General features: G+C 37.3%; 1 protein-coding gene across 1 annotated transcript in view; it reads left to right on the forward strand.

The window, feature by feature from the left end:
- DNAH7 (dynein axonemal heavy chain 7) overlaps positions 1-20,605 on the forward strand; it is a gene marked incomplete at both ends in the record, with an annotated part of 253,563 nt that overhangs the window by 62,381 nt on the left and 170,577 nt on the right. The window contains 5 exons of the mRNA XM_080689358.1: positions 730-876; positions 2,849-3,534; positions 4,455-4,641; positions 16,907-17,100; positions 18,967-19,165. Coding sequence (XP_080545484.1) covers positions 730-876; positions 2,849-3,534; positions 4,455-4,641; positions 16,907-17,100; positions 18,967-19,165 — 1,413 coding nt within the window. The remainder of the gene's footprint in view (positions 1-729; positions 877-2,848; positions 3,535-4,454; positions 4,642-16,906; positions 17,101-18,966; positions 19,166-20,605) is intronic.

Raw genomic sequence — 20,605 nt, forward strand, 5'->3', positions numbered from 1 at the left:
TTCCTAGCTACATCCCTAGTAGTAGATGGCTTTGATGTTGATTGATTGATGAAAAGTAGTCTCTCACACGAATGACCGAGTCAACATGGCAGCTGGGGAGGGCGGGGTGGGGAGAGATGTCTCCACTACTGCCGTGCGCGACTAGCATCTTGCTTTTATTGGGGGTTATAACCAAAACATTTTAAGATATTATCAATCGCAGGGAATAACAAAGGAAACATGGGATGTGTCAGGGAGTAACACCAAGGTAGTCACAGATGAATCAGGGAAGAAAGGCTAGACAAGGAAACGGCCAGGGTCTTTGCTTATTGCTCGGGGTCCCTGATTATCGGTCCCATTTGGTCCTTGGAAACTTGTTTGTGTGAAAACAGTTCCCACTTGGGTGGGCAGTTTGTGCCTCTCCCAAGCTGGACCAAGGTGACCTCAAAGCAGGTGACTAGACTGCTCCCAACACAGCCCTATTTTATTTTTATTTCAAAGCTGGGTCTTGCTTAATTGCTGGGGAAAACCTTGAACTGGCAATTCTCCTTTCTCAGGCTTCCAAGTAATGGGATTACAGGCATGTACCACCATGCCTGGCTTAGGTAAACTTAAAAATCTGTGAATTAGAGAAATAATAACATATTCATTCTAAATGTTAAAAATTATGTTTATTTGAGATCTCAGTCATCTTGCAGATGATCTCTCTCTTTATTTCTGGCCAGTGACAAAATATTTTTTTCTTATTAGTTACGGTGTGAACGGTTTGTGGAGGAATTGGAGAGCTATGCTAAACAGGCAGAAGAATTTTATACCTTTGGAGACCTCCAGGATGTGCAGCGGTACCTGAAGAAGGCTCAGACACTAAACGCCAAGTTGGATTTAGCAGCAGACAAGGTATAATTTCAAAATTCCACTTTCCTTTGAATTAGCTCAAATGAAAAGCATTGATTCTATATTGGGTATTTACCTTTAAAAATTGATTCAAATGAAACAATTTAACATTATTTAGTTAGGGAATAATGGAAATGACACTTTACAGACTTCCTTAAGGAGGCTCAACATTGCTGTTTTCTGTTAGTAGTGACACATTTCAGGTGGCCTTCATCTTTTATTTTGAAGACACAGTCGTATCTCATTCTGTTTTTCAATTTTTGTTTTGTACCATTTAAGCATCTGCATCATAGTTGGGAGCCCATATTTTTAGCATAAGCAGGCAAATAATAATATCTGGTTTCTGTTTAGTTTTTCCATCTTCACATAAGCCAGCGTAGATTTTGCAGCTGTGTTTTTAAATTGGGCTCGTTATTTTTCTCACTGAGCTGCTTTGCTCCCCTTACTGCTATTTCAGAAATCAGCTTTCTCATTAGAAGAAGCTGGAAGAAGGAAAGTTATACCCTTTGACATATATAATGTCTGATTTTTAATTGTATTTTTAATGAAAAGGGAAAATATGAAAACATACTCTATATGATGTCATGCCATTCTTCTTACATTGAAAGTTTTTTATATCCTATCTTTTCAGGTAATGAAATAGTTTATAATAATCATAAAAATGTCAACACACATTGGGAATATAAAAATGAATCTTAATGCTTCTTTTTTTTTTTACCTGAGGCCACTGGAAGTTTAAGTCACATGAATAATTGATGTATTTAGCCTGCATTTTCCAGTTCTATAGATTTCCCATCTGTACAACCTACACCCTCACATAATTCACAATTAGATTAAGAGAAAATTGATGCTTTCTTTGCCCCAGCTTCATCTTGTCCTCTTCACCTTCAAGACCAAGTTCTGGTTGTATTTTCTCTCCAGAAGCACTCTAACTGCACTGTTTCAGCACTCTTTCCCACCCCTGGGCAATAAGTATATATAGTGCGTATGTGAACTAGCTCAATTTATCCATACTACAACATATGTTTTAGTTAACCTTCCTGTTGCTGTGACCCACATTACCTGACAAGAACAACTTAGAGGAGGAAAGGTTGATCGGGCTCATGGTTTTAGAGCTTTGAGTCCATAGAGAATAAATGGCAGCAGGAGGGGCAGCAGGATACACAGAGGGACTCTGCTCTCTCATCATGGAGAACGGAAGGAGAGAGGGAGAGAGAGAGAGAGGAGAGAGAGAGAGAGAGAGAGAGAGAGAGAGAGAGAGAGAGAGAGAGAGAGAGCGCGCGCGCAATGGGCGGGGCGAAAGACATATATAATCATCAAGACCACACCCTCAGTGACCTGTCTCCTGTGGGCACACCACCCTGCCTCCCTACATTAACACCCAATAAATCCATTAATCTGTCAACAGATTTAGCCACAGATGAGATTAGTCCTCATGATTTAATTGTTTCATCTCTGAACATTTTTGCATTGCCAATATATGAGCTTTTCCAAACCATAACAGTATACATGTTTAAAACACTATATTATAAACAATAAATAGATATAATTTGTGTTTTTAAATTAAAAAGAAAATAATAATGAAACAGATTTTTACTGCTCAGTCTTTCTAAAGTATTAAAGCTTAATTTGAGGACTTAAAAAGGATTTTTACTTCACATTTGAAATAGGTATTTTTTAAAATTAATTTCACCAGGCATAATGTGCACACCTGTAAATCCTAGTATTTGGGAGGCTGAGATAGGAGGGTTAGTTTGAGATCGGCCTCAGCAATTTAGCAAAGCTCTCATCTACTTAGGAAGACCCTGTTTTTTTAAAAAGATTGGTCTGAGGTTGTAGCTCAGAGGTAGAATGTTCCTGGGTTCAGTCCCCAGCAAAACACACACACACACACACACACACACACACACACACACACCTTAATTTTCAGTATTATTAACTTTCAGAATAACATACTGAACACCTGTATTTTCAGATTGAACAATTTAATGCTGAAGAGGAGGCATTCGGCTGGCTACCATCAATATATCCTCAACGGAAAAAAATTCAAGATGGCTTGAACCCTTATCTTCGTCTCTATGAAACTGCTGTCGAATTTAGCAACAAACACAGATCTTGGACCGAAGGACCCTATCACAAGGTGAATCCAGACCAAGTCGAGTCAGATGTTGGAAATTACTGGCGAGGACTGTATAAGCTGGAGAAAACCTTCCATGATTCTCCAAATGCTTTGGCAATGACCAAGAAAGTCAGATCAAGGGTGGAAGATTTCAAGCAGTACATCCCTCTTATTCAAGTGATCTGCAATCCTGGGCTACGGCCCAGGCACTGGGAGGCCATGTCTGCCATCGTCGGCTTCCCCCTGCAGCCAGCGGATGACTCCACTGTCTTCTCATTTTTAGACATGAATCTGGAACCCTATTTAGAAAAGTTTGAAAGTATTAGTGAATCTGCTAGCAAAGAGTATTCTCTTGAAAAGGCCATGGAGAAGATGATTAATGAATGGGATTTAATGGAGTTTGTCATTCATCCTTATAGAGAAAGTGGGACCTATATATTGTCATCAGTTGACGAAATTCAGATGTTATTGGATGACCATATTATTAAAACACAAACTATGAGAGGATCTCCTTTTATTAAACCCTATGAAAAGCAAATGAGGTAAAGTGATATGTTTACACTGTTACCAAAATCACTTGTATCTAATATGTAGTTCTTTTTAGAATCAAAGCTGCATTTTCATACTTAATATTTTAATTAGCTCATTGTAAGCAATGGTAAACTTCATTACTTTTTTGGTGTGTGTGATGGTAGTGAGGAGAGAACCAGAGGAGCTCTACCACTAAACCATGGCTTTTTTCTATGTTTGCAACATGGTCTCACTTAAGTTGCTAAAGCTGGTCTTGAACTTGCAATCTTCTTGCCTCAGCCATCTAAGTAGCTGGGATTATAGGCATGTGCCACTGCACCCTACTCCTTCATTATGTTGAAAAAAAATACACATCCAGCCGAGCATGGAGGTGCAAGTTTGTAATCCCTGCGCTTGGGAGGCAGAGAGAGGAGGATCATGCAGGTTTGAAGCCAGCCTCGCTTGCTTAAGAGACCCTGTTTCCAAAAAAAAAAAAAATATATATATATATATTATATATACTTAATATATATAATATATATTATGTATGTATACACACACACACACACACACACACACACACACACACATATATATATATATATATATATATATATATATATATATATATATATATATAGGTCTGGGAGTGTAGCCCAGAGGCAGAAGGGTTTCCAGGAACCCCAGTACCACCAAAAACTAACTAAATAAATAAAATACAGATCCATTTCCATTATCTTAATATGTCTACATAAGCACAAACATTGCTGTTATTATTCTAAAAACATACTTTGTAGGATAAATCTAGTATTTTATCTTTGAATGAAAATAGAGGAATGAAAATCAGAATAACAGCATTGCACATAAGACCTACAGTTGAGTTAAGGTTTTGAGATTCTTTTTCTGAGATTTTGCTTGCTGTGCTGTTGACGAGAGCCCGTTTTCTTCTCAGAGAATGGGAGGGCAAGCTCCTGCTGCTCCAGGAGATTCTGGATGAGTGGCTCAAGGTCCAAGCCACATGGCTCTACCTGGAGCCCATTTTCAGCTCTCCTGACATTATGTCTCAAATGCCAGAGGAAGGCAGACGATTTACAGCTGTGGATAAGACGTGGCGAGATCTCATGAAAAGTGTCATACAGGTAGGTAAAAGTCTCTGAAAATGTGATTATTTAGTTGAAGTGACATGACTTTTGTTTTCAAAAGTCCATATAGGTCAGCATTATTTCCAATAAGCCATTATCTTTTTTCCCCTCACATTTTTTTTCAGCTACTATTTTAGAATTTTAGGAGCAAGAAATACAAAAATCAAAAATAGATATTTTTGTCCTGATTACTCTTTGAGGCCCAAATTTGATTTACATTACTTAATGACTTTTGATTCTATTTGTGACTGTTCCAGCTGCTCTGGTAGGCAGGCAGTACACCCTGCATGCTGCCTCCATCCATCCATGTCCTCTTTATCATGGGCTACACCACCACTGAGTGAAATGCATACCAAATACTCCATTAGCATGTGTCTCTAGTAGGGACCTGGAAAGAAAAAAGGATGCATTCAAAGATAAATACATCTAAAGAGTCCAATAAATGCAAACAAAATGCAAGAAGGAAATAGAAAAACAAATACTCTAGAGGCAAACTTGCAATTTAAGCTAAGGAGGAATTTAATAGAAAATTAACACTGAAGCAAGTTTGATTTTTGTTTACTTCAGTTTATTTACTGCCTACAAAGCATGGTTTTATGTTATTGAAGTTAAGATTAAAATAGAAAAAATAATGGTTATATTATTAAATAAATGTAAGCCTCTGGCCTGATATTTGATATAAGATTATAAGACTGTAAAAGTACTGTCTTAAAATTTCCTTAACATGGCCGGGCGTGGTGGTGCACGCTTGTAATCCCCGCGCTTGGGAGGCAGAGACAGGAGGATCATGCAGGTTCGAAGCCAGCCACGCGCGCTGGCTTAGGAGACCCTGTTTGCAAATAAAAATGTAAAAATAGGTCTGGGAGTGTAGCCCGGCAGTAGAAGGGCTTCCAGGAACCCCAGTACCACACACACACAAAAATTCTCTAACATGAAATAGAAATAAGCATGTATTTATTATTTAAACTTTGACGGCTGTGACTGTAAACTTAACAATAATGTTTTGTTGATATTAAATATTTTGTTTGATAGGAAAATATTTAAAAAGAGACATAGGTTTACCTCATTTATGTAATAATATTTAAACAAAGTTTATATAATCTAAACACTTATAAAATTAATTGCAATTGAATTAATTCCATATTTAAAGGATTAGTGACTCACTTTGTAACACTCTTAATCATCTCTAATTAATCTTATAAATTTAATCTGTCATGTATAGTTTTCTTACCACAGTATAACATGTATACATTTTCACTTGGAAAGGGATTAAATAGAATTTTGTCGCCTCCCTAAATAAAAATTAGATATTTATATTCTTCTAGTTAGTATATATTATTTAAAGTTAATTTTATACTTGATCAAACAGCTTTCTAAATCCCATATTCCAAGGAATTTTATACACATTTTTAATATCTAGAAGGGGCAACTATGCTGGGACTGGTAAAAAGAGAAGGCAGCTTTTTGATCATATGAAACTGCTCAAATAAAAACAAACACATAGAAAGCATTTCTTGTCCTTAGCCCAAAATAAGCAGGGATTTCTGTTTAGTTTTGTTTTTGTGACACTTCACTGACTTTTGCTATGAGACTTGATTGCCTTCCTGAAGTGCTTTGCATTTTCTCTTTCTCAATATGTTAGTATTCAGAGCAGCTTTTGTTCATACTCCCCAAAGCTTTGAAAATAAGCATATGACCATATTCTCTCAGGGAATCTAATAATATTTGCGTAGTAGAGACCAGTGCATTGATTGCTTGGTACAAAAATATATCACTTACCTTCTTAGGTGTTCCTAATAAAAGATTTTTAGTGTTGTACTTCACCAAGAAAAAAGCCTCAGAGGCTAACAACGGAACATTGCTGCTACTGTTAATACTACCAGCTTGATTAAAATGTCTTGGTGCCTTGAAGTATGACCATGAAACTATTTTAGGTTTTGGTACCTGCATGCTTGTCCAATGCCTCTTTCCCAGTAGAAAAATTCCTTTCAGTATAATTCAGAAAAACCTCAGTCACTTATAGTTATAGATGCATGAGAAAACTTTGTCTATGAAGACTCAGCTACATCTGTTTGAAAGCTTCAGGCTCCTGTTCTACTTTAATATTTCCTCCTTCCCACCAAGCAGATAAATTTGGGATTCCAAAGCTCAGAAATGCTTTCCCAGGACACTTTCACTCCTTATGCATAACCTAGTGAAAGAAAATAAGGAGGGGAGAAGTGGGAGAGAGGCAGGGAGAGAAAAAGAGAAAATAAGTACTAGAGTAAAAGAACATTTTCTGATGTAACTCATTCTGAAAAATAGACTTTTTTTTTTGGTGGTGGTCAAAAGATGGACAACCTCTTTCAGGAATTCAGGCACTCTGGCTATACTGCCGGTCATCACAACTTATCTGCCTTCATTTTTGAGGTGTTGCATGCAGTATCTGCCTTTTTTATTTGAAAAATTAATATTAACTTGTATATAAAATTAACTTGTCTATAAAAGCATAAAATTGTATATATTAATGGGTGCCATGTGACATTTCTATACGTATAGTGTGTGATGTTTACGTCAGGTGAAGCATGTCAATCTCCTCAAATATTTTTCATTTCTTTAAGTAAGAACTTCCAAAATCTTCTAGATTTTTGAAATATGCAGTACACTAATGTTATCTGTAACCACCCTACTATATAAACTAGCACACTAGAACTTCCTACTCCTAAGTGTAACTTGGTATACTTGATCAACTGTACTTGACCTCCACTGCCCCAATATTCTCCAAAGCCTTTTTGAATCATTAATCTACTTTCAGCTCCTACTAGATCAACATTTTTAGACTTGACATCTGAGTGGGAACATGTAATACTTGAATACTTGTCTTTCTGTTCCTTACTCATTTCACTTCTGCAATGATCTCCAATTTCACTATGCTGTTGCAAATGACAGGATTTTATTTTTTGTATGACTGAATAGTATTTCATGGTGTAAATGTGTCATACTTTTTTATCTGTTCATCAGTTGGGAGACACTTAGAAATACTGGTTTCAATGAGCTAGTCAAAGAGTCAAAGTGGAGCCAGGCATGGTGGCACACGCTTGTAACCCCAGCATTCGGGAGGCTGATCATGTTCGTGTACAGCCTCAACTCTTTAGCGAGCCCTTCACAACTCAGTGAGACTCTGTTTCAAAAAATAAAAATAAATATAAAAAGACTAAAAATAAATAAAATAAAAAATAAAAATAAAAAGACTAAAAAATAGGGCTGAGGTGTAGTTCAGAGGTACAATGCCCCTGGATTTCATCCTCAGTGCCACACACACAAAAAAAGAGATAAGTGGTACTGTTTGTTTTGCTCACCAAGCCTGGCTTCCATGATGGTCTATCTCAATGAAATTGATATAGTAGGAAATTCTTGATAAGATTTAAAGAAATTAGCATATGGTTCACATATGTTTAGGCAGAATATGCTTTAACATCCAGAAATAGCAATTACAGCCCCATAGTAGAAAGAAAATCCTCTTAGTGGCCACAATTTCAAGGAGCATATTAGTTTGTTTGTATTTTCAAACTTGCTTAGAATGATAGATGGTCAAAAGTGTGAATCTACTTTGATTATGGTTAATAGCAAGTTTGGTCATGCAAATCAAGAACTTAGAAGTAATAAGATTGGAGGATCGGTAACAAGGAAGAAGTCTGAGAAAGAGGTTTCTAAGGATCACAGGATAATCTATAATGTGAGCATATTTATGTTCAATGTGAATGCTTAATAAAAGGTACCATGGTAAAAGGAGGCACTTCATTATCTGGTTGGCTAGTTGAATTATTTTGTGAATGTCAACCAGCATATGCCAGTGTGTGCACAGTGAGCAATGAAATAATAATATTTTATCCAAACTGGAGGACGTTTGAAAGTTAACACAATTAATAATCTAGGAGAGCAAGCACAAATCAGAACTTCTCTAATCACACTGGGAAATGTGGTCACTCTAAGCATAAACAAAGAAGTCATAGAGGCAGGCATGGGACTCATGGAAAAGTTTACCATCACAGAAGCCCCTTAATCATCACTGCTGAGTGCTCAAGTGGCCAATGGCAGAAATTAACACAATGCTTCTGATTGATCAACACAGATGGAGGAACCAGGCAGCTGCTTAGAGGGAATGCAATACATTGGCTCTCTTTCAGATTGGGAGGGAGCAGTAGTGTGTCTGCACCAGATAGATATTTCTTTTCCCACCCTCCAGCTTCTGCCAACACTGTCATTCACTGACTTACTGAATGACTTATTCCTTGTCAGTTTCCACACAACATTGCTTCTGATGAGGAACTCACATAACAAGGGAAATGAGGCAATCGACTGATGCTCGTGAGATTTACAGGTCCTACCATGAGCACTGACCTTATAAAAGAGTGAATTGACTCATATTGAAGATTCATTTGCTGTGCCTGAGAGAAGATAGTAATTAATGGGTCTGGGGTGCATTTCTATGGTGTATGTTTCTCACTAGCTCCAAATATATGGTTTACCCTATAGGCAGAGTGCATTAATCTAGAAACTAAGTAAAACTGAAAAAAAAAAAATAGTCCTCACCAATTCACCCAATAAGCTACTCACAACAATTTTGTCTCTGAATTTGGGGCTTTGCTAGTTAAAATCTGCTATTAATTACCTTATTAGATTATGCAACCTTGGCATCCAGGGAAGAAATGGTGACTTGTTCTTCATCTATTTGCTCCACATTATTTACCTGTCTTTACAACTTTCCAGTGTACTTACTCTATTGCAGCCACACTGACAGTATTCTCCTTTCCCTCCTCCTCTTCTTTCTTCTTTTTTGAGGGTACTAGAGATTGAATCCTGAGATGTTCTACCTCAAAGGTACACCCCTAACCCTATTTTATTTTGAAACCGAGTCTTGATAGGTTGCTGAGAGTCTTGAAAAGTTGCTGAGGCTCCACAAAAATGCAATCCTCCTGTCTTAGCCTCCAAAGTACTGGGATTACAGGCATGGGCTGCCATGATTGGATGTTCTTCTTTTAATTACATATATCAAAGTGTTTCTTCCCTCCGGCCTTTGACTGGCTGCATGCTCTTCCCGGAATGTTCTATCTCTTTATATCTGCAGAGCAACACCTTTAATTTTTTCTGAAGTATTATTTTTCTGAAGAGTTTCACATTGAACAGCCTACTTAAAACTGATCCCATGCGATCTGGAAGCTACCAGAGTCCTGAAGCTCTCATGGATCAACTTTAGAAAAAAAAAAAAAAAAGAAGCTAACTCTTCTTGAGCCAGTGATTATAGAGAACCAACACCAAAAAGCAAAAATATTCTATACTCTTTGTTTGAATCTCAAGAAAGCAACTCCCAGTCCACACAGCTAAACTGCTTGGTGAATTCCTGCAGGTGCAGCTAAACTTGTCTGGACCCAAAAAATGAAAGATCCTTCCTGCAGAGACTTGAGTGGCTATAACTGGCCTCGTTAAGGTTATCATAAATCCCTATAGACAGCCTAGTCAAACAACCCAGAAAACCCTGGTGTAAGTGATTGGGCCTCTTAGGACCAAAAATCTACAGATTCTTCCTGTAGCCTGAGAGGCTACAATGAAGTTCTCCAAGACCCTGAGTTTATAAAATGTGCCAGCAAGGGACTCGTGTAGCAATGACCAAAATGGTAGTGTCTGTGAGTTTACAAACTATTTCTGTGGATGTGGGTGCAGGGGCTACAGCTAGAAACAGAAGAAACATGAATTAGCAGCCAGTCCCAAGGGACACCAAGGTGAGACCTAGAGTCAGCAGCCCACCTATCCCTGTGGGGACTCCAGCAATCACCACAGATCTTCAGCAATGGTGTCTATGGGCAAAATAACTCAGCCAACAATGCAGCAGGCCCCAAGACAATAAACTCTTGCCCATCAATATTTAGGCACCATGAGCAGGCCTCATGTGATTACAGCTGCTCAGACCAAAAGTTTTGTCCCTTGGGCTAAATAACTCAGCCACCCATGTCCCAGGCTCAGAACACAACAGTCACTCTATTGGCAGAGTTTTGTTTCCCAAAACTAAACTAGGGATGCTAGGGGCCAGCAGGGTTTCATGGGATTGCAGCTAGCAGAACAGGAGTGGTATTCCTGGGGCAATTTTTCTCAGACAGCTACCCTATAGGCAGGAAATGCTACAATCTCTTTGACAGCAGAGTCTGGGCATGGTATTGAACACAGAGGCCAGAGGCTGACAGGGTTTGACATTATTGCAACCACCAGCCAAAATAGTGGTGGGGTCACTAGGGCATCATTGCTCAGACAGCCAGGCTGTAGGCTCAAAATGTCATAAATTCTTACCCTGCTGAGTTTAGGCCCTGTAACCAGGAAGGACAGATGCCTGTAGTGCATAGAGCATCAGGTGTTTGCAGCCAGAACAGAAGTGGCTGTGTACCTGTGGCATTAAATTATAGGCAGCCAGTCCACAGGCTTGGAACCTTATAGTCTTTGGCCCTACTGAGTTTGGACTCAAAAAGCCTGGAGACCTGCAGGCAATTAGACACTGCTAGTTGCCTTCACTAACAACTATTTCTTGATGAAGAGGTTCTGGGGAACTATTAAAAATTGTTATTATATGAAATAGATTGAGGAAAATATATGCACCCAAATAGAGGATGTATTATTAAGTGATACAAATGGATATAGGGTTCCCACACAAAGAGCAAGAGTAAGTCAAGATAATGGACACAAACCTAAGAATCCTGAAAATACAAGAACAAAGACCAGTGGGAAAACAATAAACTCCCATGGCACAATAACAACGGAGACCACCAATACAAAGCAGCAGAAAGTATGAGAATGAAAAATCAGAATTTTGATTTTTCAATGTGATCAAAGTCCTCAGACATGAAATCAAAGAAAGTTTGCAGGATATAAAATAACACAGTAAAAACAAATTGAGATCCTTAATAAGAATCAAAGAGGCCTTGAGCAAAATATATAAATATATAAAGTATAAAATAGGTCTGGGAGTATAGCCCGGGGGTAGAAAAGCCTCTGGGTTCCACCCCCAGTACCACGCACACACAAAAAGACATCTCCCTCAAAACTGACTACACAGTTAGCATGAGAAGACCATAAGACAACATGACCAAAACATTCAAGAAATATGAGGTAATATCAATTGGCGAAACTTACAGATAATAGGCACTGAAGATGAAATAGAAGCAAAAACAAGAGCATTAAAAAACGTTTCAGAGAAATAGCAGAAAATGATCCAAATAAGAACAACAAGATGGACATCCATGTACAGGAGACATATAGAATTCTAATAAGATGAGATCAAAGAACTTTTTCCAAAACACATAATAAACAAAAGTCAAGGAAAGAATCTTAAAAGCGTTGGGAGCAAAATGAAGGGTGATATTGAGAAGAAAAACAATAATAATCACTCTGGACTTCTCAAACCAAATCATGAGTGCTAGGGGGGTCTGGTATGATGTACTCTAGACAGAGAAAAATAACATGCACCATTGGAAAAATGGCACCAATAAACTTGCTTGATCCAAGGTTGCCAACAACCTTTCAATTTGTAAGAAACCCAGCATCTGTGGAGGATAACAGAAAAGTGAAACATAATAAAATTGAGGTACACCTTTACATATTGCAAGAGTTATTATGCTTGGTATTCATGTGTGTCTCCCCCACAGAGGCTTGGATGTTTTGTTTTGGTTTTGTTCATCATTGTCACTCAAGCACGGAGAACGGAAACTGGCACAGAGAACGCCCTCAACAAATATTAGTTCAATGAGTCAGTGAATAATTGAGACTGATGCTTTAGTCGTTCAACTTCTGCAAATTCTGAGTTTGTTTTGTCAAACCTCTGAAAATCCAGTTTTAGGTAAATGGACCCTGAGATGTGTATTAATCTGAGAAATATTCTGAGGCTTCAATAAAAGAATTTCTACCTCTGATGAGGTCAAATAATTTTAAAATTATAAGGGGACTTATTGGTTCTATTCAATTTGCATTTCTTTCCTCATTAAACCTTTGTACTAAAAAAAAAATGCAGTTTCCTCTTGTTCAGGGGCTTTCTGATGAAGAAGTTTTACTCCCAGAAGTTTATTGAGCAGGTTAGAGCTTAATTGTGTTTATGTGTACACAAGTGTTTTTTGTTTGTTTGTTTGTTTGTTCATGAAGGTCCTTGGCAATAGTAATTAGAAATGTCTCTCTATAAACCCAAATTAAAGGTTCAGGTTTCTAAAATCACAGACATTTAGTCTGCAAGTGTCAATCAACTTGTAGATAGTTATTTGAGCTGATGAGATTGGTCTTGCTTTTGAAATAAGACACATAAAAGTTGTAAAATGGTTTCTTTAACCTGAAAACATGACAGTAATTCATTTCCCCTCCAAGAGACATAAAGGACTAAGAAAATCACACTGAGTTTCAAATTTCTAGCAGTTTCCATTTTTAACATCTTACTGCTATGTGCTGAGAATATAGCTAGTCAGTACCAGCCTGGTAAGACATGGAGGGTCTTATGCTCTTGAACTCTTCTGTAGGTCGACAGGCTGGACTGGCCTGCATTCACTCAAGCACCCAGCAGATATTCATGGGATGCCGACTCTACCAGGATTTTATAATGATAATGCTTAACGGGGTTCAAAGTTTTATTCTACTATGATAAATATCTTTCTTATAGGATAGAAGATTATAAAATGCCATTTTAACTCCATTTAATTGATGGAGTGATATGTGTCTATTCTCTGCAGTCTCTCTCCCGCTCTCACACATAGCCAAATATGGGTGAGAAGGAGAATGAAAATGGTAGTTTCAAGTGTATGTACATTCTAGGTACCATATCAGCAAATACTGTTAATTAATTTAGCTCTCATGCCAAGCTTGAGAAAGATATCTTCTCTCCTTTTTAAGTTAAGAAAAGAGATTAAGCAGATGGTCCAAGGCCACACAAGCACCGAGGTGCAGTGTGGAAGAGAAGCAGGTCTGTCTGACCTTACTTTGTTCATCTGAGGCAGTCTTTAGTATATGCGGCTTCTCCTTGGGAGAGAGTGAAAGTGGTTTAATCATGAGATATGGTTGCTTTCATATGTTTTTTCCTAAGTAGTACATTTGGTTGAGAGTCATTAAGTTAATCTGGTTAAATAGGTTTGACCTCAAGAACTTAATACAGGCCGAGCATTCCTAATCCAAAACCTGAAATGCTCCAAAATGTAAAACTTTTATTTCAGGTTTTGAATTTGCAGGTTAAGGATATGTAACTGGTAAAGTTTATGCAAATATTACAAAAAATTTTTTTAAACCCTAAAATATGAACACTTCTGATCCCAAGCATTTTGAGTAAGGGATATTCAGCCTGTAGTTAAAAATTTTTATTTGAATGTTAAGGTTTTTTTCAGTTTTTAGTGAATATATTTCACTAAATATATTTAGTGAGAATGTGATAGGCTTATTGTTTAAAAGACTAAATTTTTAGCTTTAAAATAAAATATTAAAAGCAACAACATTTCAGTAAATTCTTTGGGCAAAAATAAATATTTTAATTTATAAAAGAAAATTTTCACTTTTATTGGCAACAATTTTTTTTTTTTTAACAAAGAAGAAAGCAAACTTATCCAGAAGGTGGTGCTCTAAGAACACCATTTTGCTTTTGGTTTAGGGCATACACAGTTTCTTTATTCTGCATTAGATGAATTGCACATTTTAAATATGGCCTGAGTTTTTCATGGTATGTTTATGTGTATATACTTAATGTCAATTTGAAACATAAAACTTCTAGGAAACAAAATTCCTTTTAAAAACTGTACTTTAAAAATAAGCTCATCTAATCATGGTACATTTTATATAATACAATTTATTGAGAAAATGAGCATTAAAAATTATTTGGTTTTTTATTAAATCATTGTGTTTCCAGATTACTTTTTTATAATTTAAAACAAAGCAGAAAATAATTACTTTTCAGTAACAAAGTACATTGACAAAACCATATTTTGGAGACTGTCAATAGAATAAAATTCTTATATGAAAGAATTTATAGCTGACATTTTAAACTGATCTTTCAGTTGTAGCTGAATACTCAAAATATGTTTTGTTAATCTTGGTTTTTAACATTTATTTTTACTATTGATAAGTGGTGTATTCTCATGAGGCTAATTATTTGGTCTGGTAATTGAACTCTCTGTTGTGTTTTAGCACTTTTTTCTTAAAAGAAACATTTTAGGCCGGGTGTGGTGGTGCACGCTTGTAATCCCCGTGCTTGGGAGGCTGAGACAGGAGAATCACACAGGTTCGAAGCCAGCCTCAGCTACTTAGTGAGGATCTCAGCAACTGAATGAGACCCTGTTTCCAAGTAAAATATAAAAAACTAGGTCTGGGAGTATAGCCCGGAGGTAGAAAGCCTCTGGGTTCCACCCCCAGTACCACAAAAAAAGAAAGAAAAAAAAAAGAGAGAGAGAGAGAAAGAAAGAAACATTTTTTTTCCCCTTTGTGTGTGTGTGTGTGGGAATGGAACCCAGGGGCATTTGACTTCTGAGCTATATACCCCCTGCCCTGTTTTTTATTCTTTTTTTGTGTATATGTGGTACTGGGGTGTGAAACCCAGGGCCTTTCTACCTCCGGGCTACACCCCATCTTTTATAATTTATTTGGAAACAGGGTCTCGCTGAGTTGCTGAGAGCCTCATGAAGTAGCTGAGGCTGGCTTCGAACCTGTGCGATCCTCCTGTCTCAGCCTCCCAAGCACTGGGATTATAAGTGTGCGCCACCACGCCCGGCCAAAGAAACATTTTAAAGCTTTTTTTTTTTTTTTTTTTTTTTTTTTTTACTAGTAAAGAACATCTCTAGCTCTGTCAATGGTAAGAACTGACTTTGGAATTATAAGACCAACAATAGACCTGGATAACATCAATTGAGTGTTATGGAAGAAAGGAAAAAGAGTTTTATTTCAACTTCCTCTAGATTTTATTTTAATATGTATTTCTAAAGATTTGTACAAACCCAGTGGTTGGTGTGTGGAAATTTTGAGAAATGAACAAGTCCTATTTTATGAAGTATATGAATTCTGAAGACTGACTCTTGGTTATGACTCTGATTCCTGCGGCATAAAAGCAAGCTCTTCTTAAATACTTGATTCTGTTTGAATCGCTTTGAAGTAAACAGCTCACAGTGACACTTTCATGTGGTAGACTGTTCAGAATCCCACGCCTTCGAGGTGGACCAGTCTCGGTCTCCGGAGGGTTCAGGAAGAGCCCACCTTGAACTTGCGCACTTCAGCGAACAGAGTTTCCATGGAGTACCAAGGGTAGTCGTTCAGGAAACCTTTAGGGAAAACTTCTTCCCCACCCCTCAAAACACATAGTTTTCTACCTAGAGTTAAAAATAGTGGTTGTGTTCTCTTATTATTATTGATAGCAGTAATATTCCAAAGAATTTTAATAATGACTCACTATTTTGAGTACTTTTCCTCAAAGAATAAAAGACTAAAGGACCTATCTCACACTACTTTGTTTCCCTCATCCTTCTTATGAATTCGAAGGGCGTATATTCTCTCTCTTCTTCCCTCTCTCCCTGCTTCCTTCTTCATTTTCTTCTCTCTTTAACTCTTACAGTTTACAGCCTAGAATGAGAAATTGTGAATAATGTATCTGAGGATCCAGTCAAGATTAAAGATACTGGATAGACCTACAATATGCAAGGCATTTTATTTTATTTTATTTTATTTTTTGGTGGTACTGGGGTTCCTGGAAGCCCTTCTACCTCTGGACTACACTCCCAGACCTATTTTATACATTTTATTTGGAAACAGGGTCTCCTAAACCAGTTCAGCTGGCTTCGAACCTGCGCGATCCTCCTGTCTCCACCTCCCAAGCGCGGGGATTACAAGCACGTGTCACCACGCCTGGCGCAAGGCATTTTTAAAAATAGAAATTTTTCCGGGTGTGAGGGCACATGCTTGTAATCCCAGCACTTTGGAGGCTGAGACAGCAGGATTGCACAGGTTCGAAGCCAGCCTCAGCTACTTAGTGAGGCTCTCAGCAACTTAGTGAGACCCTGTTTCCAAATGAAGTATAAAATCGGTCTGGGAGTATAGCCTGGAGGTAGAAAAAGCCCCCTGGGTTCCACCCCAACTACCAACAACAACAGCAAAAAAATAGAAATCTCTTATAATTTACACAATTGTTGATAGCTTTAAAATGTGTAATTTCAAGTACAATATGAATATAAATGAAGTTAGTATCTTATAGTTTAAAGTTGAGTGTTTTCTCTTTTATTTTTCTTTTTAGGATAAACATGTCCTGTCAGTTGTAACTGTTGAGAGAATGCTAGAAAGGCTGAAAAAATCTAATGAACTTTTGGAACTCATTCTTAAAGGACTTAATGAATATTTGGAAAAGAAACGTCTCTTCTTCCCCAGATTCTTTTTCTTATCGAATGATGAACTTCTTGAGATACTCTCTGAGACTAAAGATCCCACTAGGTAAATAGATTTACATATATTATATACATATCTAAATTTATCTGTTTAAATTTAATATTTTAGGATAAGAATAAGAATATGAAGCCGGGCGTGGTGGCGCACGCTTGTAATCCCCACGCTTGGGAGGCGGAGACAGGAGGATCGCGCAGGTTTGAAGCCAGCCGTGCTGGCGTAAAAGACCCTGTTTCAAAAATATAAAATAGGTCTGGGAGTGTAGCCCAGAGGAAGAAGGGCTTCCAGGAACCCCAGTACCACCAAAAAAAAAAAAAAAGAATAAGAATATGTGATCATATTTATATAATAATTTTCTCCAAGAATATTCTAAATATTATTAGCACTCAACTTTGAATAATTATTAGAAACACAAGTAATATTATTGAATAATATTTTTTTCTAAATGTGATGAACCTTGGAATGGATTTCTTATTTTATCTTAATTACTGATTATTTTAGGCATCATTCAGCACATTCAAAATAAAAGTCAGGGCCCTCCCCGTGGTTTGCAATGACCTTCACAGATGACCCCCATTATCTTTCCAATTATTTTCTGCTAGTCTTCATGCTCCTCTACTATAGTCCATAACCTCCTTGTGAGTCCCTGTACACGCAGCAACCTCTTCGCTCAGTGTACTGTCCTCTTTGCCTAGGATGCTCCTTACCCAATGTCCATGATTGTCTTTCTTTACCTCACAGAGGTCTTTGTAAAAACCTGCTCAAACACTTGCTGTTCTAGGAAGCCTTGCTAAAACCATCCTACTAAAATGACATCCCACTCCGGCACTTCCTGGTCAACATTTCTAAACTTATCTTCTTTACCTTCTTTTTCTTTTGCATACTGTCTCTCACCTGGCATACACTACACTTTCCTTGTTTACTGTTTCTCTTTCTCTGGCAGAATACAAGCTCCATGATGGTGGAAGTTGTTTTACTAATTTTTCCCCACTGCTGATTCCTCAGTCCTTAGAAGAGTGTCTGATATAAAGTCGGCAGCAATACATACATTTGTTAAACAAGTTTGTTTATTTTATATCGCGGGCCTTCAAAGAAGGAGTTACACAGTCCAGATTAAAAAAAAATCTAAATTTGATTCAGATTTCCATCTGAGTTTTATACTCTGCTTTTTGCCCATTTGGAAGATGAATGCAATTGGTTATTGGTAATGTGCCAAAAATGAGGGGTTTAGTCAGTCCTATCTATATTACATTGAGTAGACTAACAGGTATGTCAAAGCAGTTAATTTAGTAAACTTTAAAGTGCTTAAAGTACTAAACCTAGTCCATAATTTTCAAGCAGTCTCTGAAGATTCCACTTGAAATGCCCACTTTTGTGTACTTGATTCTTCAGGTGAGTGTATTTATCGCTGAGTTAAAGTTGGTTGCTGGTCATGTTACTCTAAACATCTTCCACTTCATTTTATACAAAGACTTGGGGATGTCTTCTTTATGGATATTCATTATAATTGCAATTTTATAGATCTTTTTATGATCATTGAATTAATACTGACCTCTTACTAGATTTTATAGTCCACGCAAACAGAGATACTGTCTTTCTTTCTTTTTTTTTTTTCTTTTTTTTTTTTTTTGAAACAGGGTCTCTTAAGCCAGCGAGTGCAATCCTCCTGTCTCCGCCTCCCAAGTGCGGGGATTACAAGTGTGCGCCATAACGCCGGGCGATATTGTCTTTTTTTATGCTTTATTTTTGTTTGTTTCTTTGTTTTGCTCAGCTCTTCAACCCAAGCAGCATGTAGCATAGCCCCAATACTTAGTACACAGTTAGGAATTTTAAATAAAGGCCAGTGCACAAAGAATATCAGCATGTTAGGATCTGCTTTAATTAGACTAATTCTTTAATTCTTTTCCCTGACAGAGTACAGCCTCACCTGAAGAAGTGCTTTGAAGGAATTGCAAAGGTGGAATTTACAGAAACTTTAGACATTACTCATATGAAGAGCAGTGAAGGAGAGGTTGTGGAACTCATGGAGACCATTTCAACAGCCAAAGCCAGAGGTCAAGTGGAGAAGTGGCTGGTGGAATTGGAGAGGATTATGATTAAATCCATCCACAAGGTAGCTGCTTATATTTATTATTACTTTTAGAAAAGAGCAATAGAGTATTAATAGTATTGCAAATATGTAACTGATGTATGTATTATGAGTTAGAGTAAGGCATGGATTACCATCTCAGATGAAGATAGATAACTTGAAGGACAAAGAGATGGTTTAAGATTGTTATTTTGTGGTGACTCACTTGAAGTAGAACAAAATATCATCATACTACCCAAGAAAACGTGTTCCTTGTTTTCTGCACTCATGAGCTAATGCTTTCGTCATTAGACACACTCTTGTCTACACAATCTGTTTTCATTCTTTCAATGCAAGTACATCTCTACAGGTTCATATCCATCTTGATACATCTGAGTTTTATTGTTCTGAGTAAAATACATACTAAAGTGTTAAAAAATCACATGTTCCTCATTCAATTAATAGTAACTTCTTATATTTCATATCTCATAAAACATACTGTCAGCTTAATGCTTATAATTTTTGTCAGTACAGAATTTCAAGCCATGCCAACAGATAGCACTTAAATTTATGTGTGTGTGTGTGTGTGTGTGTGTGTGTGTGTGTGTGTGTGCGTGTTACTAGAGATTGAACCCAGGAGCATTCTACTTAAGAGCTATACCCTATCCCTTTTTTATTTTTTGTTTTGAAACAGGGTCTTGCTATTTTGCTGAGTCTCACTACATTGCTAAAGCCAGCTTTGAACCTGCAATGTTCCTGTCTTAGCTTCCCAAGCACTGAGATTACAAGTGTGTACCACCATGCCCAGCTAAGTTCATTGTCTTACTAAAATTTGGGTTTAGTATTAATTTTTCCATCAAGAAATAAATTATCATGCCAGACATGGTGGTGCACACTTGTAATCCCCGTGCTTGGGAGGTGGAGACAGGAGGATCGCGCAGTTTCGAAGGCAGCCTCGCTGGCTTAAGAGACCGTTTCCAAATAAAAAGTATAAAATAGGTCTGGGAGTGTAGCCCGGAGGTAGAAGGGCTTCCAGGAACCCCAGTACCACCAAAAAAAATAAAAAAAGGAAAGAAAGACAGACAGACAGAAAGAAAGAAAGAAAGAAAGAAAGAAAAATTATCATTGAGTAGGAGAACATGATTAATTCATTCTAATTAATTTTTTGTATCTTCCTCATGTTAACAACATTCATTGGAATCTAGGTGTTTAAGGTTACCCAAATGTTTTAGTGTCTTATCCTAAGTATAGCTTCCATACTCCCCCCATAATATTTTTCTGTAACTGTAAAATCTTTTATAAGTTTGACATTTTCCCCCTTTTATGAATTATAGTACAGTGAAGGTACATATGTATATAACTGGTTTCTTTGATGACATTATTTTTTCATGGTGACTTTTCATGTGCAGAACCCCTGGGCCCAAGAGAATGAGTTTTCATAGGCTTTGATAAGTATTGACAAATGGCATAACTATTTATGTGACC

Source organism: Muscardinus avellanarius (assembly GCF_963383645.1).
Source record: "Muscardinus avellanarius genome assembly, chromosome: 2".
Lineage (NCBI taxonomy): Eukaryota > Metazoa > Chordata > Mammalia > Rodentia > Gliridae > Muscardinus > Muscardinus avellanarius.